This window comes from Ochlerotatus camptorhynchus, unplaced genomic scaffold (assembly GCF_037179485.1).
Source record: "Ochlerotatus camptorhynchus isolate MF236.1 unplaced genomic scaffold, CSIRO-AGI_Acam_v1.1 ptg000335l, whole genome shotgun sequence".
NCBI lineage: Eukaryota > Metazoa > Arthropoda > Insecta > Diptera > Culicidae > Ochlerotatus > Ochlerotatus camptorhynchus.
Window position 1 is genome coordinate 445,001 of NW_027040823.1, and position 27,276 is coordinate 472,276.

The 27,276-nt window shown below is 41.0% G+C and overlaps 3 protein-coding genes and 1 non-coding gene across 6 annotated transcripts in view; 1 reads left to right on the top strand and 3 right to left on the bottom strand.

Annotated features, from left to right (window-relative positions):
- LanB1 (laminin subunit beta-1) overlaps window positions 1-27,276 on the top strand; it is a 123,189-nt gene that overhangs the window by 85,460 nt on the left and 10,453 nt on the right. The window lies entirely within an intron of this gene.
- Window positions 1,754-1,826, bottom strand: TRNAV-CAC (transfer RNA valine (anticodon CAC)). The gene has a single exon. It is a non-coding gene; the product is annotated as a tRNA-Val (tRNA).
- Window positions 2,272-3,648, bottom strand: eIF6 (eukaryotic translation initiation factor 6). Its single transcript, XM_065230958.1, has 4 exons — window positions 3,410-3,648; window positions 2,713-3,151; window positions 2,465-2,646; window positions 2,272-2,389 (listed from the first exon to the last, which is right to left on the bottom strand). The coding sequence occupies exons 1-4, from the start codon at window positions 3,514-3,516 to the stop codon at window positions 2,380-2,382; spliced, it is 738 nt and encodes a 245-aa protein (XP_065087030.1). The 5' UTR covers window positions 3,517-3,648; the 3' UTR covers window positions 2,272-2,379.
- Window positions 9,391-27,276, bottom strand: part of LOC135708797 (neuropeptide SIFamide receptor-like) — a 147,716-nt gene continuing 129,830 nt past the window's right edge. For 2 of the 3 annotated variants that reach the window (XM_065230946.1, XM_065230947.1), the window contains exons 4-8: window positions 18,790-18,934; window positions 18,560-18,671; window positions 10,331-10,531; window positions 10,136-10,247; window positions 9,391-10,088 (exon numbers count right to left, since the gene is read on the bottom strand). In XM_065230946.1, the coding sequence (XP_065087018.1) occupies window positions 9,736-10,088; window positions 10,136-10,247; window positions 10,331-10,531; window positions 18,560-18,671; window positions 18,790-18,934 (923 nt within the window). In that variant the 3' untranslated portion in view covers window positions 9,391-9,735. The remainder of the gene's footprint in view (window positions 10,089-10,135; window positions 10,248-10,330; window positions 10,532-18,559; window positions 18,672-18,789; window positions 18,935-27,276) is intronic. The other variant, XM_065230948.1, reaches the window with a different exon arrangement.

Consider the following 27,276-nt stretch of genomic DNA (forward strand, 5'->3'; position numbering starts at 1 on the left):
TACAGCTGACGAGTTACTTCAGTACCGTGGGCGTCCGTACGGTTGAAGGCTTTCGCGCGCATATGGACGCCCGCCTTACTGAAGCAACTCAATCTGTGTAGTTGTGATCCATTTGGTAAATTTTAACTTAAATTTGACAGATAGAAAATTTTCAAATAAACCTGCTATTGTACCAGACTTAGTTTTGGCAGACCAGGAATTAATTTTGACAAACACCTTTTCGGAAATCACACAATCAATAACTGAGAGATTTTCGAACATTGTAATTTATTTTCGAAATGTCAAATTTAAGTAAAAATTCAGAAAAAAAAATGGAACGCAGTGTTACATTTGATGAATTTTCACTGATGCTTCGAAAATAAATTATAATGTTTGAAGATCCCTCTGTTGTTCATCGTCCAACTTTCGAGAAATTATTTGTCAAAATTGATTCCTGGTCTGTCTGAAATAAGCAAGTTTATTTGAAAATTTTCCATCTGTCAAATTTAAGTGAAAGTTTACCAAATTGATCGCAGCCTAAATGTGCGGGGGTTGACAGCTGTAGTATACTCCTAGTCTCACCATCGAGTGGCATTTGCTAGATAAGATGAGGTTAAACAAATAAGCTCTGCAAACAACGCTCTTTGAAAACAATTTAATGAATATGTAACTGTAAATGTAAATGCAAGGATTAAAAAGGAGGATATTTTCGGGCAAAAGGAGGATGTAGAAAAATTATTGAAAAAGGAGGACATGTTCTCCTTTAGGATATCATATGGTAACCCTAGCAATAACATTATCGATAAGAAAAGCTACCCCAATCGTAAAGCGGGGCTTCTCATGGCTAAACGGTAGAACACCCTGTGATCCTTAGGAACTGTAAGGTTACGCATTATTGAACCATAATTGAGCAATATCATTTGCATACAGTTCAAAAAACAGGATTAGATCACTAAAATCACATCTTTAACCACTAGGCTGTAATACCATTACAATTGGCCTTCAGAAAAATTTCTTTTAAAAGCACACTGGTTGCTGTGCTCAGTTTCATACCCATCATGCACATTAGACAACTCCTTATTTATATTGCACATTACCTATTTAATTTTTCAAGTCATTTATCCATGCACATATTTGTTTTTAATTTTATGCAGTGGCAAAACCTTGGACAAGACCAGATTGCCACCTATCATGTAAAACAACAATTGGCATATTTAGCGCAATCGTCTAATTTCTGGGCAGATCGATCGATCCATCAGTCAAGTCCAGTCAGTCGGTGTTTGTTTAATAAACAACTACTTTCCCTTTATTTTTGGCAGTGTTCACTCGGCTGTCGACAAAAGCAGGCCACTCTCGATGTGTGCTACGCGATCGTCTGTTTTCTCGGCAGCAACCATTGTGTGGTCCTCCTCATTGTTCTTCATCAGCAGTTCTTTTGGTCGATGCGTCGTCGACTTTGGAAAGCAACCGTTTCGTGATGAGTGTGTGAGTGCTGACCACGTTTTGCGTCCATTGCTGCAATGGACGCGCTCTGACCCTCGTTGGCGTACAGCAATTTGCCATACAATGAAACTACTGGAAGCGGCTCCAGTTCTGATGGAGGAGGCTTTTTGGATAGCGGAAGATAAAGTGTTTATTGTGTTGTACCTTTTGACTATAGTTTTAAGATGTATTGTATAGTGACCAAGAATCCTCGGCTCTGTAAAGTTAATTCGGTTGAGCCTTATCAAATAAATTAATAAACAACAACTTTATTTTTGGTAATTAAAATACGTGTTTCCGCCCGGGTTCGAACCGGGGACCTTCCGCGTGTGAAGCGGACGTGATAACCACTACACTACGGAAACTGATGACGATGCTAGCGATCTACACCAATCAAATACCAAGTCAAAATTCGAAATGTGTATCGAGAATTTATTGAATTCATCCGTATCACAGGTAATTTTTACTTAAATTACCCTACAACTAAAGCAAAAACAAATGCTTAAATTTGCTCCGTTCGTAGATTTAACAACGTGAATCATGGTGCATAATGGAGCTTCATAAAAATTTATGCGGTATCTTCTATTTTACCTTGGTACGTATTGATCAAAGTAACATATACAAAATGCTGTCGTTGATATTACCTGTAATTTCCAAGTTTTATGAAGACGACTGTAATTCCTGTTGAAAAACGAGCGCTGCTCAAAGTCATATGGATATGTCATCTAAAATCATTCGGGTATCTTCTAAATCCGTACATTATAAGGAATTCGTATATTTAAACGAATCGTCTGTTGCATGATAGATTGTACATGTGATTAACTTTATGACATTCTATTATTTTTTGTTTGCGTTTTCCGCTCAATCAGTAACATTTAAAGATTAATAATTTTACCCACCTTTTCCACATAATTCCGTTTAGGCCATCCTGAAATAACAAAGCAAATGAAATTAACGATTCCTCCTCTGTAGGTAGTTCTGAATCAACACTGCAAACACTTACGCCTCGATCAAAGATGCCCGTAAATTGTTCGTCACTCCGGCCGGTTGCGCTTCGTTCAACTTGAACACGCTTTCCACCACCGACAATTCCGTGGACGTTGTACTCATTCCGCAGAAAGCGCACCAATCGTTAACGACCACACCGCCGGCAAGCACTTCCGAGCCACGATTAACCGTGCCGGCCTAGAAACAAGATTTGGCTTAGAACAGTTTGTGGAAATTTAGGAAAACCAGATTGCCTCCACTCACCACCAACGGAATCTGCAACAGCGAAGCCAACTCGTCCAGCTCTGAGGTAGGTGTCTTCGGGTGGACCAGTCCACCTTGATTGCTCAGCACCGAGTATGCTCCCACCAGGACATTGTTGGCCAGCGTCTGTCGGTACACTTCCACCCCGAGCACATCGCCTACGATCTCTTCGGTTTCTCTGTCAATATCCGGATGAACCAGGGCTACATAGTCGTTACAGGCGATGACGTTCCCCAGAGCCGAAAGCCGTTCTTCGACACGCTGAATCTTTACCGCATCGGGAAGCGAATTTCTCAGGTGCTGCAGTTCGACATCTGTGGTGCTACCGGGTACAATAAGACCATTCTTGTTCGCCACCGACAACCGACCGATGATGCGGCATCCGGCTATACTGGCGTGCACCACCGGAATCGTATCGGCCAGTTCTGATTCGAAGACGCTGTTGAGTGATGCATTTTTAAATCGTTAGGTGTTCGTTGAAACAAGCCTCCGCTGTACGTATATGGGGCAGAGCGTCAACCAAAACAAGGGCACATGGAAGTGTCATAACCTCGAAGATGCTTCTTAAAACCTTAATTAAAATTAATTTACTACTTTCATTTGATAGAAGTGGACGTAAACCAAAGGGAATCTACTCCAAACAGCTGACATCCCAGACCGAAGCACCGGAATTTCACAACATCCTCCAGTTACTCACCTATAGAATGCTTCCGCTCCTCCTATCGCAACTAAGCAGTAGGAATTTGTCAGTTTACTGAACACGCCAATGTCGTCATTGTTTTCGAACTGCGCACGAAGGGCCATTGTGTTTGTTCGGGGATTTTCCGGTAAATTTGGGAAACAATTGCACGTTAATTCGTAAAAATTTAGCAAATTGAATCAAAACGCGAAGAACGATTCTCTCACAAAGTGATAACAACAAAATGCACGCACGGATTGATAGAAGTGACGTTTGTTTGGCACCCATTGCTGTCAAAAAAACACACGAAATGAGCGCAGCCATTTATAGGATATAGGGCTACCAGAATGAAAAAGGAAAAGTTGAACGAAAGCTTTGGCTGCAAACTTGCATGCAACGATATTCAAATTTGCCGTTTTTATAAGCGATTGATGTTTCTAGCTGAATTCCTTTACTCTGGGAAATAAAATGCACACCTAAGAGCCACGTGGGTACCCACATTAGATCCAGATCTGACGCTTTATGACAAACTGACAGCTAAATCTATTGTCAAATGTAGGCTTTGTGAATTTTCATTTAAATTTGACGCTTCGAAAATAAATTATAATGTTCGAAAATCGCTCTGTTGTTGATCGTGATTCCTGGTTTGACAGAAATAAGTCTGGTACAATAGCAGGTTTATTTGAAAACTTTACATCTGTCAAATTTAAGTGAAAATTCACCAGAAAATTCAATGTTCGGTAAAAATCAGGCATTTTAATTCATTGGTTTTAAGAGTAACTCCTCGATTGTTTAAACACGACTGGCAGAGTTTTGAAATGAATATATAGTGAAACAGCTTTTGAAATGAGGATCAATGTTTTGCCGAACGTTCAGCTGTTGAAGTTGGGTAAAAAATTACCGAAGTCGGAAATAATTTCTAAGTGTGTACAGTCACTAAGAATACCTCAGAGAGATAGATAGAGACAGAGAGTCTACTCAGTTGTATGCGAAACTCGAGTTTGGATGATACTCGAAACACGTCGTTAAGCAAAATAACCATACAAATTTTATTAGGGATGTGAATGGAACCCACAATCAGTGCAAGGATTACCAATGTCGGCAGCCTTTATTGTCGAAACTCACTTCCAAATTCATTTGCGCCAGCTTTTCTACCGAAATCAAACTGGTCGACAATCCCGGAACGTATTTCACCTCACTAATATCAATTCTGATCGGCTTTTCGTTGCCGTCAACTCCGTTCAAAATAACACTGCCTTTGCCAAGAATCTGAGTTTTCTTCCCGTCAGCAAGAGTAATCCACCCTCCGACAAATTCTTTCAACGAACCGAAAAACGATTTATCGTTTGTCATATGTGCACTGGCACCACTGTCGATAATCCACGAACAACTCTTCTCGGCACCCGCGGTAAAGGCAATTCCTTTATTGTCACTCTGGACCACTTTTGCTTTCGCATTGTCACCTTTCTTTGGAAGGTTGTCTTCTTTCTTCGAAGCTTGTAGCTTCCGGCAGTTCCGACGGAGGTGGCCAACCTTCTTACAGAAGTGGCAAATCCGAGTCTCCTTTCCCGGGTAACTTTCAGCAGACCGCATAGCTTTTTCCACTTTTCGCGCACCGTTTTCTCGCTCTAGCCGTCGGTGGTAATCGTCCATCAATTTCGATTTCACTACATCTAACGTGATGTCATCACCAGACCGGCTGTCAAGAGCAGTCACTAGTCCATCGAAAGATGGAGGAAGGCTTCGAAGAAGCAAACAGATTTTCGTGTCTGAATCAAGTGTCGTTCCAGCAGCATCCAATCGATCGAACAACTCGTCAATCTCGAGCAAATGTTGCTCCAAATCACCATGCTCCGGAAGATTGGTGGAACACAACTTTTTCAGAAATGAAACACGCACTGAACGGGAGGTCTTCTGGTGATATGCTTTTAGCGCATTAAACACAGTTTTTCACCAGGGGAAGCTGGCTGTCTTCGAGCAACAGCACAAGTGTCGCTTTTGATTTTCTGTCGGACGCTTTCCAAACCACAGTACGACCCGCTTCGGCGGGTATATCACTCGCGACAGCGTCCCACAGGTCTTCCCGGCACAACAAATTTTCCACACGCACTTTCCATGTAGCCCAATTCGTCCCGTTGAGCTTGGGAATCGAAAATTTTGCGTCGGCCATGTCGAGTTGTTTTTCTTCACCTCACACGCACAACAAAATGGTACCCGTTCGAGAATACGAGCCTTTCACGCTGTTCTTTTTCTCTCCTTGCACACGCGGCGGAATAACAAAAGCGCCGATCCGAAACTGGCTAACTTTTTATCAAATCTTCACACCGATCCCGCTGGGCCCATAACCTGACGGCAAAGTCAGGGTCACCGAAGTGGAAAAACAGCGTATGGGATTTAACAGTTTTTTTTTTTTTTTTAACAGTTAAATGATCTTTATTTCTTGTGTTTGTGTGGTTTACATGTATGAATTTTTCAAGTGACACAGATGCGTCTTTTCAACTTTAGTTCCTGTGAAATTTCAATTATTATTAATTACAGTTCCTAGTCCTATCAGGCCTGTTTTAGAGAATGACCACCTTGGTGGGATTGGTTTGATTCAGCGTATGGGATTCGGAGTGGACAGCAGAAATAATGCACACGCGAGAACTACGGTTTAAAACTCGGAAACTTTTTATTGCGGTCAAAAATAGAAAACGAACTTGTCGCGAGAAGCGCTTGGTTTGAACTGATAAATTGTTTGCACTTTACACTCTCTCTTGTGCTGTGGTCGGTACAAGGTCTGTAGTGTACGAAGGTATGCGCTGCTGCAAGGGGTGTGTATAATGGTAGCCGTTGCAACCTTCCACAGTGACAAGGGACTAACAAATCCACGACCCTCGTCCAGTCAACAAATCCTTTGGTTCCCTTAGGCTGCCTCCCGCCCAACCAAGTATATAATATAATATTTTAAAATATATGATTTACAGTAAAGTCCTAATTTTGTCAACTCCTCTGTATATTTAATTATTTTAACTCTATTTTTTGATAAGATTAATTTTTATTGTTTTGTTTGGGTGCTTTAAGATCTTGTTTTCTCATGGAATTCGTATTATTAAAAAAAAAAAAGATTATCAAGAAGGGGTTAACAAACAGGGTTCCTTATGTATTATTATATTGCGCACTTAAATGGACGAGTTACTGTCATCCCTGTCATCACGTCGTATGCCATTTGTTTTGATTTTCATTGTCTTTTCGTCTTTCGTCGGGTTTGTGGAACATGACGCTGTTCCGCTGGTAGGAAAGTGATAAAAATCCCCATATAGAGATTAAGATAAGTGTGAATAATTCGCTTTTCGTGCATATTCAGGTCAACAAAAGTGAACGACAACCTAAATAAATTAGTCAGGGACTTGTCGTTCAGTTTTTGTGCGTTTCATAAAAAAAAATAGAAATTAGTTGGTCCAGTTTTGTGAAATCGCTGGATGAAAGTCACGCCAAAACTGCTTGACAGTGGTCAATTATTGTTAAACAAGCTACAATTAAATAAAAATGATTTTTCCCCATACAGTTTTACTAACAATCAATACGAAACTAACGATTTTAAATTGGCTCACTACTTGACTAGCCTATTGGTCCCAAGCAATAGCAACCAAGCAACCCCATTCTAGTCGAAATTCTAGTACTACACAATGTTTGTTTTGATTCGCTATGAAAGTTTGACAGATAAAATGAGGGGTTATTGGTTTTTCCTATGTTTCGAGGGGTGAATCGATTAGCTTGGGACCGAAAAGAGTACCAGAGCTGAGCCAAAAAGTTGAGCATGTTATTTCGGGACCTTCAGTCTTAGAGTTACCTCTACCAGTTTTACCTGATTTACTACCAGTCCACAGAGACCAAAAAAATCAAATTTGAGAGAGAAACTTTGTTCTCACTAGTTCAATTTCTCAACATGTATTTTGATGACACTCTATTTGTGATTTCGCTCTCACAGACTACAACATAGAGTACCTGACACTGCAAAACATGTCTGGTACCTCTACATATGCATTTAGTTTAACATGTGTGATTTCTATATGGGGTACACTTTGTGAAAACCAAAAATGGAACATGTAACAAAATTATGAAAGATTTTGAACTCAGCTGTCCCTGAACCAATACCAATGGATCAGAAATATTCCTACGCATCTGTTAAAATTAAGACTTTATCATTTTTCAAAATATCACTATTGAACATTGCAAGAATGCGCAACTGTTGCTATGGTAAGTAAAATTGTTACCGATTGCCTACGAAAAGCGATTTCCCTAACACAGATTTCAAAGTTGAATTTCACCAAACGGTGTTTATTCAATAACCGCGTGGTGAGTGGTGGTGTTCTTCAGTACACAACGAAAGACTCCCCGCAAGCAGAAAGCTGCAGCCCACATGAGGATCCATAGAAGGAGGAAGAAGCCGCACCGCTATTGATCGGAATCAGTAGCTCTTGGTGAGTCGCTGTGCGCCATCTATTTTAAGCGCGTCACTCTAAAGAGTATAATCAGAGAGAACCCCACTCAAATTCCTATTCCTACACAAAACACAAGCTCCTGCTGCAGTTAACAAATATGATTTATTATATAAGACCACGTAGTCCTACGTCACCATTGCGTACAACCCCATAGGGCTCTCCCTTGTAGTATTTCGACTTCGGTAATTTTTTCCTCTGTGAACAATTAACGGAAAACATATTATGTGTAATTTTCGATAGATGTCACCGCCAACAACAGCAGGGACATCTGATGGAAAATGAATGCAGAAGCTTGATAAAATCCTAGACCAACAGACGTAACTCTTCATTCTGGATCATCGTTCACGCATTTAACGATTGATTTGATTATATCATTTGCGCAAACTGCTCACCGCAGTCACAAACGAAGTGACAGACGACTAACTGGCGAAGAAATCAATTAAAATAATGTGGTTTGCTGTAATAGATTTTTCTTAGAAGCTTGTGCCATCAGCCACCAGATGGGCTAGTATTTTTGTTTTGATTTGAACATAGTTGATTTTGTGTGCAATATGATCTTTGACAGTGTGCAAAGAGTTTATCATTTAGTCAATTTTTAAAGCATTTCAGTTTAGAGTAGAGTGAAAGAGATAGAACCAAAACATTCTAGTACATTTAGTGTTGCCATGTGGTACAATCCATTAGTAGTGTTGCCATGTGGTACACTGAAAAATTGCAATAGCAGGTGCGTCACCAAAGTTTTCGAGCCGCTCTGTCTGTCACTTCGTTTGTGCCACAGTGCTGGCATAGGATCACTTTGACGTTTACCTTGCATGCAACATTGTTAGCGCGAGCAAGCTTGTTTTCCGCGAAAAGGTAGATATATGTTGTTACTGATGTCCTATTTATTGAGGTACACTGTTTTCAAGAAAAACTTATTCAAAGAGCTACGTGTGTTTGTCTGTGATAAAATGATTAATTTACTAAAATTTATCAAACTTCATTCATGTTCAATAGCCGAAGGTTGAGCGTTGAAGCTACAGCTTTATGATTTTGAAATAAAACATATTTCTGGTTTCGGAATCATTTTTGGTTCGGAAAGTCTTTCGAGATTGTGTGACCAATCGGACAAAGCTTTTGATGAAGATTCGAAGCTTTATTTGTTAGTGGTAGAAGATGAATTCATGGTTATTAGGGTAAATGATGGCTTCGGCAATACCTTAACCTGTTAGCATCAGTGGTATAAATAAAATCCTTGAGCGCTCATTTTTTCATGAGCTTACATCATGTTTCAGAGCGTCGTTTACCAAAAGTGAACCCTCAAGGACTTCATTTTCATGAGGATTAGGGTGCTTCATTTTGAAAAAAAAAAGTTTTGAATTTCTGATGGGCCACCCTTTCTTTAGTTGACTATACACCGTACCAGGGCCGTTCGAATCGCTTCACCAATGGTTCTCACCTGTTCTCACCATGGAATTTCTTTCTTCTAACGTCTGACATCGTTTGAACTTTGAAAGTTACTTTATTGGACTTTGAGGACAACGATAAATATGATGCACTTTTAGCTAAATATCACAAAATACTGTACGAAAATAGATTTCATTACCTTCATAAAATGTTGTGTTCACCTTTCCAAGGCTAAACCTGACGATGGAATGTTTTTAAAACATATGCTAATTCTACCTTTTGTTGCTTTGGTGGTTCCCTTATTACAATAACGAGCAATCAATTCGATTTTCATTACGTTTTACGTTTGGACTTATATAGCGTATTGTACTCTTATTCTTTACTTCCGCTCACGGAATATGACAAATTGATAGAATATTTGGAAAAATTGATAAATTCTATACATCTAAATTTACGTTACGATTCATTGAAAAATCAATCGACACGATTCGATTGGATTTGTACCTTCGTTGATTGGCTGTATCGGAGTGGGCCGCACTGCGGTGACCCGACTCCATTTCTAGTCCCATTGCGGACGAAATGCCTCTCAGTACGTATCCGACGGAGCATCTGTTCGCGGGTGTCATCACTTCTCAGGACGGTTGTCGGTTGATCCCATTCGTCGTCCTCGCTGCTACAGCATGACCGGAACAGATGCCGGAAGCCGGCTCGAAACTTACGATTCATAAATGCATACAGGATGGGATTGATGCACGAGTTGGCCGCTCCCAGCCACTGCGCTACCGGCAGAATTCCGAAGATGATGGCTTGCACTGTCGAGGAAGAAGCTGTTAAGAAGGTTAAAGCCATTCGTTAAATCGTTAGTTGGTACTACCTGACTCGTCGTAGATGAGATCACCGGCAAACTTGACGAAGCAAAAGATGGCATACAGTGGCAGCCACGAGATGGCAAACGTTATGATTACTACGAAAACCATCTTTATGACCTATTTAGTTTTTCCGGAAGTAAAAGAAAAAGTTGCTTAATAAAAAAAACTTTCGATTCGAAGACGATGACGATGGGGCTTACCTTCACCTTGCTTCGATTGTAAACCTCATTCTTCCGGCTGATGATCAGGTCACGTGGCAGCTTCCGATAGGCGACGTTTTTCCAGATAATAACATAGCAAATTGAAATCACAATCAGCGGTCCCAAGTAGCACAGAAATAGGTTGGCAAATAGAAAGTACCAGCTTTCAGACGCCGGCGATGGCCACAGCTCGGTGCAGATCTGTAACAAACAGGAAGAAAACGAAAACGGAGAAAACATTTACAAAGACGATGTTAGTTTTGCATTAGCATGAACTGTTGAAGCAATTTTTAGCCAAATGACGGCTGGTCGTCTGTCTGTTAATGTTATGAGAGTATAATGTTTTCACATCGTATCACACAGAGTACAACGTTTAAATTAATTTCCAAGGAATCATCTCGACGAATGATGCGTCGGAATATGAAAAGCTGAAGGCTGGCATTTTGCCAAGATGAGACAAATTCCGATTCATGAGATGTTGTAGATGAATCCGCAGGAGAGAAGCATATAGGGTGGAGAACGGCTTCAGCCCTCACGAGACCGTATTCCAAACACGGGGTTTTCTTAAAGAATGATGTGAAGTATCATGCTGCAAAAACGTTGAATGTTATTGTTTACCCCATGCTTGGAATATGGTCTTGGGGGGCCAAAGCCATTCTCCATCCTACCTCAACTGAATGTGAGACAAATTCGTTGAAACGGAAACCCCACGCAAATATAAAGGAAAATCACTGCTACCATAATGCGGGAGACGGATGAGTGCACAGCGTGTGACCTGTTGTAAATCGTAATTGATGGCTCGTTCTGCTGTCCTATTGTTAAATAATTGTATTTGTACTATGAAATTGTATTCCAGCTAAAAAAAACTCCTTGCATTGAAATTCCAATGAGCGATGCGGTGTAGCTTCTTTCGAACTAGGGATGCCACGTGTTTTTAGAAAAAGTCTTCAACCCGATCAAAAACCATTGGCGTTGACGGCACCATCGAAAAATTTGCTCTTCCAGCAAATTTAGACAGTTTGTTATGGGAATTTTCAGTGGAGTGAAAGGATAGCACAAAGTCCGCCATGTTTCACGCACAGCCTGACGTTTGCTTATAGATTTTCTCCTATAGGACATAGGAGTAAAGAGCTACATAGTCGCCGTCAACGCCAATTTCACCTAAGAAGAAGAGGAGACAGCTGGCTTCTTACTCTTTTATTTCTATCTCTATCTATATCTATCTCGATCTCTCTCTCTCTTACACACTTCAAATCGGCTAATTACGAGCTGGTTCGCGTTTGACAGAAACGTGGTTCGTTTTCGCTCCCGTATTGTCTCCTCCCCAAGTAACAATTTCCAGTTGAAGAAACGCTTTCGTTTTGATTTTGTTCAGCTGCATGTTGAATAATAATTGCACAATGTGTTAACCACAACTTTTATAAAACCCTTGTTTACACTGGTTTGGAGAACCTATACAACTGCAACACAAAGGTGTTGTCTAACGTATTCAGTAAAACGTTTATCCAAAATCAATTTCTTGTTGAAGAAACGCTTCCATTGTGATTTTATTCAACTGCATGCTGAATAATAACTGTACAATTTGTTTATTACAACTTCTGTAAAACTCTTGTTTACACTGGTTTGGAGAACCTGTTCAACTACAGCATTATATGTATACGCGGTATAGGAGTAGAAGCAACTTTTATACAACGTTTATAGATACATATTTAAACTCAAGCTTTATTATTTTGGTGAAAGCTCTTATACAACGTTTGTAGACACTTCTTGACAGCTGCTTTGAAATTTAGTAGATAGTAAACCTGAGAGGCGTTTGTTGCACTCTTTTATGACTCCTAAATAATCATTGTACAGTAACCGGTGAAAAGCGTTTATAGCACTTTTCAATGACTCCTTAACAACCGGATAGAAGCAACTTTTATACAACGTTTATAGATACATATTTAAACTCAAGCTTTATTGTTTTGGTGAAAGCTCTAATACAACGTTTGTAGACACCTCCTAACAGCTGCTTCGAAATGTATTAGAGATTGAACCTGAGAGGCGTTTGTTACACTCTTTTATGACTCCTAAATAATCACTATACAGCAAGCGGTGAAAAGCGTTTATAGCACTTTTTAATGACTCCTTAATAACCGTTGTGTAAGTACTCACAATATTCACAGATTAAAATTAGTTTAACAATTGTCGTGGTACGCCAAAATAATTGCTTGTACAGTTTTTATTAATTTAATTTATTTGTGCACATTGAAAAAATATGTAATTATGCCATAGTTCACATTCTGTGATCATGGAGGAAGTAGTAACAAGCATCTGTTTAATCTTTGATTGATATTCTTTCAATTAATCTCTCTAATCATTAATTGAGAGAATTTATCTAGAAATGTTATCGTTGATTTTATGATATATGTTTTAAATTAATGTTTGCATTTATTAATAACACCTATATATAATTACCTCTACTCCACCAAGGGTTTCTCGAAGCAAGATTCGAACTCATGATCCCGGATTGCCAGCCGTTTCTGTTTCCATCTGCTCTATTCTTGAATACATATTTTGATCATATGAGAGAAGTATATCAAGCTCATCTTGAGTGACTTCTCTTGCAGTCGAATAATCATTGCCTTATGGTTATATAAACATGCCTATCACTTGTGCTATTTTTAGCAACAAAATTGTGGTTGGTCGAACGTAAACAATCATTTAATAGTGCTCCAAGCAGCTTTTGAAGCTTTTAACCAAATGGCAATACAACTACATTCTTGTTCAACTCTTGAAGCTATTATTCAACGTTTGATCAACTCAGGTGTTTTATAAAAGCTCCCAATGGTTTGTTTTGATGCGTTTATTCCACATCCTATATGGCTCCTGTCAAACAGTTTAACCGAACGTAAACAATCATTTAAGAGTGCTCCAAGCAGTTTTTGAAGCTTTTAACCAAATGGCAATACAACTACATTCTTGTACAACTCTGGAAGCTATTATTCAACGTTTGATCAACTCAGGTGTTGTATAAGAGCTCCCAATGGTTTGTTTTGATGCGTTTATGTCACGTTCTACATAGCTCTTGTCAATCAGTTTAACAAAGGTGCTATAAAAGTTATCGTAGGTCTTATAAAGCATATAGTTAAACCGAACGTAAACAATCATTTAAGAGTGCTCCAACAGCTTTTAAAACTTTTAATCAAATGGCAATACAACTACATTCTTGTTCAACTCTGGAAGCTATTATTCAACGTTTGATCAACTCAGGTGTTTTATAAGAGCTCTCAATTGTTTGTTCCTCTTAGCATTTCACTAAAAACTTGCTTTCTCGTGGTCATCTTTAAAACCGACAGGGGGCTGTTCATAAACTACGTATAAACTATGATGATGAGTTGTTTTGGCGAGCGTCTACGGTCCATACAAATTTCCAAAAATGCGTATGGACGATTGTCTACGAGCACGAGGGAGCGAGTTGTTCTATATATCTCAAAATCGGTCTACGTAGTGTATGAACAGCCCTCAAGCAGAAGTGAACAGGAATGGCAACGGTATTTTGAGCATCGTTCATTGTTTTAACCGAGATTTTAACATAGAAAACTAACGTCCCATTGACTGTTAAGTTAATTCGTCTAAGATAGATAGTAAAAGATAGATAAAATCTCGTATTCTCCCGATCACACATCACAACTGTCTGACCGTAGAACCACACTATCCGATTTTTCACTGAAGTGGGGAGCGCACCCTGGTGTATCTTCAGTGAAAACACGAAGTGTGGTTCTACCGTGCGTCAACTGTGATGTTTGATTGGAAGAATACTAAAGCTTGAATCTAACTCTTTATAGATAGATTAACAAAAAATTTATTTGGACTTTACGTTAGTTAGATTAGGTAAATTTTGACTTTTCATCACCCATATCAACAATCAAATTAGTTAAAAGTACATTATTCGAAAATTAGAAGCGTTTTAAAACTTCTCTCTTAAGCATCGCCGGGAAAAAAATAAACCTGCACCATCATCATAGTTTTCAAAATGGCCGCGAAATGCCAAGATTTTGGCCTACCCAATCGAATCTCTTAGGGCATCTGCATTCCTGATCAAAAACTTGTGTAATATCCAAATATCTAGATCTGAGCTGATCTGAAAATGTATTGTTTTATACCAGATGCTGAATTTGATTGTTGGATCTTGCAAACTTGGATTAGATTATGCCTATCTACATTTAGCGGTATAGGAAACATTGTTCAGTGTTGTAACTATTTTATCAGTGCCTTGGTCTTTTATTGTTTTTCTTGCTTATTATCCGTCGGTCTTAGATCCGTAAGAGCAACCGTACCAATGAGTAAATAAGGCACATTTACCAACCTCTACCATAACGCTACTTGCATACCGGGGGTTGCTATTCAGGTTTGGGGAAATAGCAATCCCCACCTTGGGAAGTAGTGAGATCATAAATTTAGCAACCCGGTAGCAACGCATCAGACGGTTGCTATTTTAAATAAACGTCAAAAGTTTGTTTTGCCGGTGTGGAAAACGGTAACTTAAATTATGACTCTGATAGCAACGACCGGTGTGGAGGGGAGTGATTAAGCCAAAATGGAAACGCTGTGCGTAAGTAAAATAGTGCCGCAAATGGCAACGACTGGTATGGTTGCTCTTAGAGTTAGAGCGACGCCATGGAGACGACTCAACACCTGAACCCTAGATATCGAACCAATCAACACATGGGCCAGGAACAACGGTTTTAAATCCCTTCAGAATGAAAATGAAAATCTTAGCAACCTCGGCAGGGATTGAACCCAGACCCACTGCGGAGAGAAAGCAGTCCCGCTTACCACCCAACCACCACGCAGTGGTTTAGAGGTGGAAATTCGTGTACCTTTTAGCATCTAAGTGTGTTCAGAAAACTTTCATAGTTTGTTGCTCCGCATTTTTTTTTAACATTCACTTTAAGTTTACATTAAGGTAAAACTACACTTCACCACTACAAATCTTTTCCGGCGACGAACCAGCCCAGGGCTGAGAGTCTCGTTAATAGAGATTAGTGACGTTTAACGCACGCACACTAGCGGAAGCAACGCCGTGTAAAGTTGTTTATTATTTTCCTCTGGCTAACCTAAAAGATGTATGAAAGTAGACCTGTCAAAATGAGTTTGATATCGATTTGTTATGTATTTTCCTCGGATATTCACTAACACGGTCTCACATATCGCACCAATACAACCGGACGTGAAAATCTCAATAAAGATATTTAAAAACACTACAAATCTAACTGTTTTATTTCAATAGATAAAAAGAAGGAGTTCTCTGCAAAGTTGAAGAACATATCAGTGCTAACATTTGAAAACGGCACAAAAGCCATTTGTAAACAAATGGTTTGTGGGCCCTTTACTCGCTACCCGAAGAACGCCCACGCAAACCAACAGCATCGTCAGGAAGGGGACAATTTCCCCTACCCGATGTTGCTGTTGTGTCGCGTGGGTGTACTTCAAGTAGTGAGTAAAGGGCCCACAAACCATTTGTTTACAAATGGCTTTTGTGCCGTTTTCAAATGTTAGCACTGATATTACCGATTGCAGTGGAACGTCAAAATGTACACACTAACGTCGTTTTCGTTTTTGCGGTGTAGCACCGGTGTAGTGTAAGCAGGAATATGCGCGAGTCTTTGACAGCTCAACATAATTTGTTTGTAAACAAAGGTGCATACTATATCTACACCTTAAATTATTTCGGTGTACGGCAGTGTAGCACCGGTGTAGCTACATCGCAAAAACGAAAACGACATAAGATTTTGTTGCCGTATTCGGTAAATTTCACCGAAATCAGAACAGCTGAACGTTCGGTAAAACTTTGACGTTCATTTTAAAGGCTGTTGAAAATAATATCAAAACATGTTCAACCTTGTTTAAATGATCAAATTTTGTCATTTTAGTGGAGATTTAGTTTCAAAGTAGCTGAAAAGCCATTGAATTGAATTGCATAAATTTTACCGAAAAGTTCAGATGTTCCGATTTCGTTAAAATTTACCGAAGTCGGCGATAATTTCTAAGTGTATATGAACTGAGAAAGCAACTGATAAGCTGAGTACTTTACTGAAAATGCTTGTCATCTGGGAGCCGAGTCGAACTGTCAAACGGGAGCCAAACATTCAAAAGAGCTCAGAATGCCGGCGCCGGTGGTGTAGTGGTAAGCGTGACTGCTTTCTAACACCCCGATGGGTCTGGGTTCAATCCCAGCCGAGGTCGGTGGGATTTTTCTGAGGCATAAAAATCTCTCTGGTCACGTCTTACTTCGGAAGGGAAGTAAAGCCGTTGGTCCCGGCCCATGTGTGTTGAATGGGTGCGATATCCTACGCAGGTGTGGAAGCTGTCTTCCTGCACATTCGATTGCCGTCGGTGATTGGCACTAGATTGCGGAACAGAGACCGACGTTAAATAAAGGAAAGAAGAAGAAGAGCTCAGAAGACATGTGGGTAGTTACTGTTTGAACCGAGGGGGACGACTCTATCTACGATGCGGAAAAGATTGTGTTTTGCTGTGGCTAGCTGCGTGCACGCTGAGTAGATAGAAAGAAGATTGATGACGATTCTAAAGATTTCCTGCAAAAAGATGATGAGCGATGTAAGTAGATGCGACAAATGAAAGAAGATTTTTCGAAGATTGATTCGCTAGTGTGAGATTTGTTGAGCATCTGAACTTGAGATTTAGATGTGTCGCCCCCCTCGGTTTGAACCACAAGTAAAGGTATTGCCACCAACTGAAAACAAATTAATAATTAAATTATGAAACTGTCGAAACATCAACCTTTGTAGGCAGATAATGTAAATCATCGAACGTGATGCTCGAATAAGTGTTTTTATTTGATATTTAAAATAATGCCAAAACTGGGTTACGAACTGCTGAAACAAGAATTTAACAAACTTTATAAGAGTCATGTGAGCTTTGTGGGCAGGTGCACTCCCAACACCATGTATACGTTATTTGTGGAGCAGAGAAGGAGGAGCCAAGAGTTCATTTGACAGCATGTATAAACGATTTCGTGAGCTGTTTCAGCAAAACAATTTGAAGCTTCGAAAGATTTTCAAGATGTTTTCTTGCTCACTTGAAAAATTAAATCGACAGAGTTCGCAATACCCAGCGGTTAGGCAATCACAACACGGGCATAAATATTGTCAATATACAAAAGTATTGACAACTTCCCGCATAAACAATAACCATAAAGACCCAAACGCAATGTGGGCGGAAGTGGAACGGAAACGGAAAGTTTGACAGTTGTCACAAATGACATCAAGATGCCTAACCGAAGTCGATTTGGTTCTAACTAGTTTTCAATCCGACAAGTAGGCCTACTCAGATCGGGCTTTCCGTTGCCGCTGCCGTTCCGCTTCCGCTGGCATTCTGCTTGGGCCTTAAGAAGCCCCTAACCACCAATTTGGGATATCATCAATGGATTCTGTGTTGCAATTATTTGACAACCGTTATAACATGTTATTGCCTACAATCAATACGAAACTAACGATTTTAAATTCGATCACTACTTGACTAGCCTATTGGCCCCAAGAAAATCGATTAACGTATCCCATTCTAGTCAAAATTCTAGTACTACATAATGTTTGTTTTGATTCACTATGAAAGTTTGACAGATAAAATGAGGGGTTAGTGGATTTTCCTATGTTTCGAGGGGTGAATCGATTAGCTTGGGACCGGAGATAGTACCAGAGCTGAGCCAAAAAATTGAGCACGTTTCTTCGGGACCTACTAGTCTTAGAGTTACCTCTATGTTATTGCGCTATCTTGATGGTGGTTTCAGTGTTGAAATTATTTGACAACCGTTATAACATGTTATAACTCTCCAGTCTGAACAAGGCATTAGATTGGCAGATAATCGAGCCAAAGAACCAACAACTTTGGCTTCAAGCAAAATGTTGGAGGATGACGTTTCTGCCACCGGAGTGGGAATTTGTGGTGCATTTTAGTAGACACCTCTAGAGCACTTGTCGTAAATCGGTTGTAGAAACTTGTATGTAACTAATTTCAGTAAGAAACAAGTTGCTGCAACCTTTCGTCACCGATGTATGCTACTCGCGCATGAACTATGACAACTGTGAGAAGAAGAAATCAAGAAATGTTCCACAATCCTTTTTTCGCAGTCACTTGCGTTAAATTTTACTTCGCTGCTAGGCATAAAATGGGTAAAAAATATGCTATGTCATTTATGTATGGGCACGTGTTCCCATCTATACCTACCTGAGCCAGACTTCCCGGAATTCCGATCGGTTTCAGCGTGAACACGAATAACCACGGAAGGTTGATACCCAAGGCTATCATCCAAATGACGGAAACAATTGCTCGGTATTGTCTGTGAAAGCAGGTGAAAAATGTCCATTATCAATTATGTCCAACTGGCAAAACGAATTTCGCTGGAATTTGCTGTGAACAATCGTCATCGTTTTTTGTCTGGAACAGATGGGACTCACCTGGTGGTTATCGTGCCCGAAATGGGGAACGAAATGGCCACGCACCGTTCGATGGAAATGGCCATCAGCGTGTTGACCGAGGCCGACACCGAGACACCCTGCATGTAGGACACGGTCTTGCAGAAAAACACCCCCAGGATCCACGCTGCAAACGAAAAGAAAAGATGAGAGAGTGAGAGAGAGTGAAACCAGCGTGGTGTGGGAAGATTTAGAAATTCAGGCGAATTCTATTATTTCCACGCAGAGGTATTCATTAAAATCACTGTGACCGGAAGATTCGAATTTCGGAAACGGTAGGACTCCGTCTGGCAGAGCGTTGAAATTCGATTAGCAAGCTTGCCGCCGTCCAGGCGGTCGTTGTCGGGTGTCGGTTTTCGCGGAATGGCACAATAGGCCCTGAACCAAGAGCCGGTCATGCCATTAGCTGCTGTGGTGGTTGAATAGTCTCAGTCTGTTGCTACTAAAGGCGATTCAAACGCGGCGAAGCGAAAGACAGTCTTCTATCAATTAACATAAACCTAAAGATATTGAGCCAGCGTGGAATCAATTTGTACTGAAGCATAACTTTAAAAACAGCAGACGGATTCCCAGCCGCCAGCGAGTAAAGTTTTACAACTCCTTGGCTCGGATTGCGTTTTGTTCTTAGCATTATAATTTCAGACTGATCGGGGAGAAAGTTTCGCTTAATTGCGACGGCGGATTGAAAATATTAAAAGAAATCAAGAGGAGTGGAAAAGCTTCATAACAAACATAACTCGTAAACTGATTGCAACATAATCTTATACACAATGTGGTTCTTTGTTGCTGCATGACTGCGATGGGGGAATTTATAGAGGAGGGTGGTGCAATTTAGTTGAAAGGTAATAACAATTCTGTGTTTATGGATAATGCTGCGGTTCGGAGCAATAGTCCTATACGTTGAGATGGCATCAATCAGAAAAGTTGGAGAAGTGCGTAGGTTTAATCCCTTCACAGCAGCAGTAATGGAAAAGTTCTGATGCCTCAAGTGATTCTACTGCACAGTGGTGGTAAATCTGACACCTACTGTTGTAACAAAGTGATGGAAACTCGTTGTACCCGTGGATAATCTCTTGACACATGTGTATCGAATCGCATTACTGTCAACTCTGCCTTGCTCGTTATCTTTCTCGATATTACTCCTAAATGCCCAAATGCAATGTGGGTGGAAGCGGAATGGAAAATTTGACAGTTGTTACAAATGACATCAAGATGCCTAACCAAAGTCGATTTAGTTCTAACTAGTTTTCAATCCGACAAGTAGGCTTACTCAGATCGGGTTGCCGCTGTCATTGCTCTTGGGCCTTAAGGGACATCCCGTTACTTGATCAACGATGTTTATGGCATTATTTATATTTCCACATAATTAAAGGTGATCGAAGTAGGTTCTGTTCGCGAACGGTTGAGTTTCTTCAGCTTTTTTGCGTGTCCTCAGTCTAAGAGCAACCGTACCAGTCGTTGCCATTTGCGGCACTATTTTACTTACGCACAGCGTTTCCATTTTGACTTAATCACTCCCCTCCACACCGGTCGTTGCTATCAGAGTCATAATTTAAGTTACCGTTTTCCACACCGGCAAAACAAACTTTTGACGTTTATTCAATATAGCAACCGTCTGATGCGTTGCTACCGGGTTGCTAAATTTATGAACTCACTACTTCCCAAGGTGCGGATTGCTATTTCTGTTACAGAATATGTTTCCATTGTCATACCTTCTGTATACACCACACCTAACAAGCATTCACATTGATTAGTTTACCTTGTTCTGTATACCTTGAAACCTGAATAAAGTCATTATTAGTTCAACCGTACACAAGTAACCATGTGCTTCTTTGACATGGTGTCAGAGTTAAAAATAACAAAAGAAGCATTGAATATTACTGCGTAGTTCCGTAAGCCGAATTAAATTTCTGCGGGACGTTCCGGATTTGTCGCGGAGTATCCGTTTAAGTGTCCGGGAGTCGAACGTTCGTCGTAAATACGCGAAAAAACGTTGGGGAAATAATCGTTTCCGAAACCAAGAATGGCACAACCGCAGGAGCAGCCGCCAGTGGCACCAGTTATAAACAGCAGCATTCCCTTCCCGGAGCCACTAAAACTAGACGGCAACCTCCGGGAGAACGTGGAACTATGGAAGGATGCTTTCGAAACGTACATCATTGCATAATGGAGTGGAACAGCTGGATGAAAGAATGAAAGTGGCAACTTTCAAATCTGCGCTGGGCACAGAGGCAAGACGAATCTTTAATCTGTGGCCCCTTCGCGACGATGAAAAGGACACGGTCGCTGCCTGTGTGCAATCGCTATCAACGTACATGATACCGCAGAAAAATATAAAACTAGCTCGCTACGAGTTTTACCAATGCCGGCAAGAGCCCGGAGACGACAGTAACGAAGCCGAAAGTCTGATGAAATTCATCAACCGGGCGCGTACGTTGGTGAAAGAGTGTAACTTTGGTGCTTTGGAAGATGAGATGCTCCGGGATAAAATTATTACCGGCATTCAAAATGTGCACCTGAAGAAAAAATTCATCGAAACGGAAGACTTAACTTCAGCGAAAGTTATCGAGCTATGTCGAACGGAGGAAGCCACTCGAGCCAAAATGGAGCGCAACCGGTGGCTTGAAACTCAGCAACATAACGTCAACAAAATTGTTGGAGGAAATCGAAGCAACAAGCAGTGCGGCTTTTGCGGTCGAGCGTACCACAAGAATTTGTTGGAATGTCCAGCCAGGGGAGCAACATGCCATTTTTGTGGTCTGAAAAACCACTTCGAGGTGGCGTGCAAAAAGAAGAAGCAGCAAAATAGGTCATTGGGTTTGCCCAGTTCTTCGAGGAAGCCAACTAACAAAGTCAACACCGTTAAGCCGGATGAAGAAAATGCAACTGGTGAGCAGCGGGATGATGACCAGGAATCTATTAACATGTGTCAATACCTGTACAGTCTACGTAAGGAGAACGACGGTTTGCTGAAGGCGACGATAACGTTTTTGGATGTAAAAAAGCACCAACGTAGGGTATCGTGCATCCTAGATTCCGGAGCTTCCTGCAACGTAATCGGAAGAACCAATGCGAAAGCAATTCTCGGAACTAGTCAGCTGTCGCTGGACAGGCACAGCGCAGTCTTGAAGGTGTTTGGAGGAGGCTAGTTCCGATCTTTGGGCCGCACTGAGATAGATTGCGTTCACAACGGAACCCGATATAAAGCCGTTTTCCATGTAGTGGATTTCGAACAAATTCCATTGTTGTCAGTCAACACTTGTCTTCGACTAAAATTGATTCAGTTATGTTTTTCCGTCACTGATGACCAGAAATCGGTAGCAAAACAAATCCTGGGTCAGTATTCTAAAGTTTTCTCTGGACTTGGAAAATTGGAGGGGTGCGTCCATCTGGATGTGGACAGGAGCGTTAAACCAGTAGTACAGCATCCGCGTAGAGTCGCTGTAACGCTGAGAGATGAGCTTCGTCAAGAGTTGACAAGTTTGGAACACCAAGGAGTGATCATTGAAGAAAAACGACACACCGACTGGGTAAGTAACCTAGTACTCGTTAAAAGAAACAACAAATTGAGAGTTTGCATTGACCCGATAATGTTGAAAGATCACACTACCAGATGCCTACACTAGATGAGCTACTGCCAGAGCTTGCCAACGCTAAGGTTTTTACGACTGTGGATGCCAAGTCTGGTTTTTGGCAGGTGGAGCTTGATGAAGAAAGCTCGAAGCTTACTACGTGTTGGACTCCCTTCGGTAGGTACCGATGGCTCCGAATGCCAATGGGCATTTCCCCGGCACCGGAGGTGTTCCAACTGAAAGCACACGAAGCGATACAGGGATTGAAAAATGTACGAGCATTGATGGATGACTTCATGATTTTTGGATGTGGTAATACTGTTGCCGAAGCATTGATCGACCATAATAAAAATCTGCGAGCATTTCTGGAAAGAATGAAAGAAAAAAAACATGAAATTGAATCCGGACAAAATCAAGCTGTGTCAGGATAGCGTCAAGTACTTTGGGCACATACTTACAGCGAGAGGCGTGAAACCAGATCCAGAAAAAGTGAGCAGCATATTGGATATGCCGAAACCAGAAGATGTTCCTGCCGTTCAAAGGTTTTTGGGTATGGTAACATACTTATCACACTATCTTCCAAGCCTGTCCACAGTAGCGGAACCGTTGCGCAGATTGACAAATCACGACCAGCCTTCACGCAAACCAAAAATCTATTACAATGAATGTTAGTTCCGTTTCCTATCATCCTTTGTTCATGAACATCGCAACGCATGTTAGAAATTGACCATGCAGGCGATGTAATGGTTTTTTGTCTTTTTTTATTTCGTGTTGCATCTACGCTTTCGACTATACCAGTAAGCTTGTAGAACGACGCACATTGTAGAACATTGTAGAACGACGCACACACTTATCTCGAATCTCTCCAGCAGAAAAAGCATACGAAGTCGAGCATGCGAGAAAATGAGCGCTTCATGTTTGCTTTTAGGCTGACCATATCCAGAAGCATGGAGAGAGCAGTGGAGAAAGCACAGGTCTGATAGTCGCAACGTCCATGGTTCGAGTCCAGTCGGCAACCTTTTTTCTATTTTTTTCGACATAATTAATTTCACTCACTAATACACTCCACATTTTTCGGTCTCCAATTTTCTTACATCGGACCGCAGCTAGGTATATCGCATCCTCGGTTCATGCGGTCTCCACTTACATCCTCTGATGATGAATCCCACATAATTGTAAGCGAATCTTACATCCACCGGTTGGGTGTTGGAATTGGTGCCATGAACAAGATGAAGCCTTTGATCAACTGAAACAGATGATAACCTCAACACCGGTACTGCGATACTTCGATGCATCCAATAGTACGATTATCCAATGCGACAGTAGCAGCGTAGGACTAGGCGCTGTTCTTCTACAAGAGGGACAGCCAGTCGTCTACGCGTCAAAGACCCTCAGTGCTACTGAACGTCGCTATGCACTGTAACCGTTCGTGAAATTTCGCTGAGGTTTTGATTTAACTCAGTGGCTTAAGCGCCACTCTCTATTAAGAGAGACCACTGGTCGTGTTAAAGCTTTGCCCGACAAATGAGACTTTTCTCTCAGAGGACCTCTTGAACGGTCGTTGGTTACTAACGGCAATGAAAAAAACTATTAACTTTCTGGAAATGCCAAGTCCTTCAGTAATACAGGAATGGAGCGCATGGACCAAATAAATAAACCAAGGTATTGGCGTCTTGCAGTGAAACTTTTCCAAGCTTTCGCCACCTACATTTCGAAGTGAAAACTGCTAGAAGGAGGATAGTTTCCAAATTTTCCAAGTAAAACAGACGCTATTTGGGGCAAATCGGTCCATAAAGAAAAACTAATAATTTCCCGTGGAAACTTTTGCTTGAATCGTGTAAGAAAACGTGTTTGAAAACTATTTGTTATTATTTCGGTATGGATCGGAGATGTTTTCATGGCAAATTATGCATAACAAGTTTGCACCCACAGGGAGAGGTTACCTCCTGCGCAGCTGCATTTTTCAGAAAATGGTAAATATGTGCGATTTTCACTAAGATTAAAGTGGAAATTAGGTGAATTTACTTAGGAAAGGTTGTATCATGCTGGTGGTAATAGAGAATTGGTTGTATAGGACGCCAATATTCAATAAATGTTCATTTTGGCCTTTTTTAAGCAAACATATTGATACTCACAATTTTCGACGGAAAACGCACCGGAACTTGATTAACTCAACACGCACCATACTATAAAATGGTGCTAGATGGTCTTCAAAGTGATAACAAGATGACAAATCATCTTTATTTTGAGTAATTGAGCAATTTACTTTTGTTTACCATCATATTTACGATGCAGCATTGATGGAGCCGTCAAATGAAATGAATATATCTTATGAAAGTTCACCTGGAAAAGTCAAAGATGCACATCAGTCTGATCGTAAAAACGTTTTCTTCTTCAATTCGAATGTTATTTTGGAAGGATTTCACGCAGGCTTGATGAAAATTATGATTTAATGCTAATTTTCACGAATTTTATATGCAGTCTGTCAACATTATCATCATCATGCAGTAGCGACATCTGCGTTGAGCTTTTGCGGCAATCTTCCAATTACTCTGACTCACCCCCGAAACGAAACGGAAAGAGAACGAAGGAATGCTGACTCAACTGAGCGGAAACGAAAGAAAACAGAACGTAACGTAGTAAGTGTGTTTTATTCAGGGAGTAGCATTCAAAACGTTCGAAAAACTAATTTTCAAAATTTTCTTTAAACTATATTCTAGCATTCATTCGCATTGGATTTCTGAGAGGGGTTTACGGGAAAGAGCAAATCATGGCCATGAATTAAACATGCTCTCACATACCTGCGCAGGTTTTACTTAACGAAGTGATGAATCGCTGACTGCTGTCCGATGAGGGCTCGACGACTCGATGATGGCGGTGTAGCGATGGCGGCGTAAACGTGATGGTGCCGCTCACATGCTGCAGTATGGCGCGCAGCAACGGAAGGTGACTCGTACGCGGTATGGCCGAATTAGAGTTGCGGAGGGAGTGGCGGCTGGACGGAAGACTTCCGATTTGGCAATCGAGAGCTGAGCTACGACGAGAAGTCGTGCTGTCCCGGGAGATTCGCTCCGCAAAGAGAAGAGGCCAACTTATCTTCGGACGGCTTCGCGTACTTTGTTTCCGCTATGACCATCCGCGATGAAATGAACCCCCTCTCCCGTTGGATTGAATCCGGACCGTGGCACGTTTTTGGCGACGCACTCACACGGTCCGAGCTCTCGGAAATGATGGTCCACGGGGTTGTAGTGGAAGGGACCTCGTCGACGGATGATTGGCGACCGTCGGAAGATATTTCGCTTCGAATATTAGCGAACTTCACCCACCTCCGTTTAGCTACCTTCGAAAAGGCGGGCCTTAGCAGGGCGCACGAGTCACAGAAAATGTCCGTCTCCCACGAACGATGATGGCGATGCCACAGACCCGATCCGGCGTTGACGATAGCCGAACGGAACGTATATCCAGCCCGTACAAAAAAAGCGCAACGCGCTGGAAATCCAACGCGAACTCACATTACTCATACAATTCTAAATTTTAACAAAATTCAATAAAATTACCTTTTTTGTACAATATCACAAATAAACGCACTGAACAGACTACGCGGAACTTAATACGGACTTATGTCCACTGTACAAAAAGAAAGAAAACGTTTAAAAAACCACTGGTTGATAAAAACTCACTCACTACTATTTAGTACCTTTAGAGAAACTTATCGCATAAAATCAATTTGCTTTAATATAACTCGAGAACGTAAAGTAATTCGCGCACTTCTGTTATCCAGCCGATTCGAAAGCGAAATGGATGAGTCAGAATAATTTGGCAAGCAGGAAAATTCCTAACGACCTTTTCCTATTCAAATAGGTCATCTTTTAAAAACTACCTCTTTATTCGAGAGTTGCGCCAAACCTTTCGAATGGCGACGGACTTCATGGCGCCTCCAGAAAGCATGTACAATATAATACAGCTCACTATAAGTTGAGCTTTTATGGCGAAGTTGTAGCCTAGACACAGTAAATATGGCAAAGTTGTTAAATCGACACAGTAATGGTCTGATTTTATTTACACGGTTGAAATATTTCATTTCTTAGCAAACTTGACATAAAAAGGATTTAATTGTTAATTAAATTAGATTTCAACGAAAAACTATTTACAAATAAACGTAAAACGTTACAGCACAAATCGAAAAAGAAACGTTGGCCATTCTATTTGCCTGTCGGAAGTTTGAAATGTACATCCTTGGACGACCAGTAACTGTTGCTAGGATTACAACGCTATCAAATCACTCTGAACTTCACACCAGGTAAACAAGTAGTAATCGCTGATATGTTATCTAGAGCAGCAAAGATTGACAACGATTCTACTAGTCGTGAAATCTACGACATTTTCATGGCCGATATTGAAACTATTTGTGCATTGGACTACCTTCCCATTTCAGACGCTCGAGTAGACGAAATTCGAGCTAGATCTCGAGAGGACCCGGATATCCAATCTGTCATCCGTTGCATTATTGATGGCTGGCCAGGGAAATATGATGATATGTCTCCAGCCATCCAAATCTACTGGTAGTACAAGCACGAGCTCAGCACTTACAATGGTCTCGTTCTACGAAATGATCGAATTCTAATCCCACGGTGTTTGAGAGGACAGATGCTGGAGAGACTTCATCAATCGCACTCCGGAATCGAAGCAACAACCAAGCTAGCCCGTGACACGGTGTTTTGGCCAGGACTCTCCGACCAGATAAGGCAGCGTATCCAACATTGTGATGTTTGCGCAAAGTTCTCTTCAAATCAACGAGTTCAACAAATGCAAAGTCATCAGATTCCGACTTACCCGTATCAGAAAGTTTCCATGGACATATGTGAGTGCGAGATTGGAAATCGCAAAACAGTGTACC

Excerpts from the sequence above, each read along its gene's own strand:
- eIF6 (XM_065230958.1), bottom strand. The coding sequence starts at position 3,516 with ATGGCCCTTCGTGCGCAGTTCGAAAACAATGACGACATTGGCGTGTTC. Across the intron at positions 3,152-3,409 it reads GGAGCGGAAGCATTCTATAG|CGTCTTCGAATCAGAACTGG; the intron begins GTGAGTAACTGG and ends ATCACTCAACAG. Across the intron at positions 2,647-2,712 it reads TGTTGCAGATTCCGTTGGTG|GCCGGCACGGTTAATCGTGG; the intron begins GTGAGTGGAGGC and ends TCTTGTTTCTAG.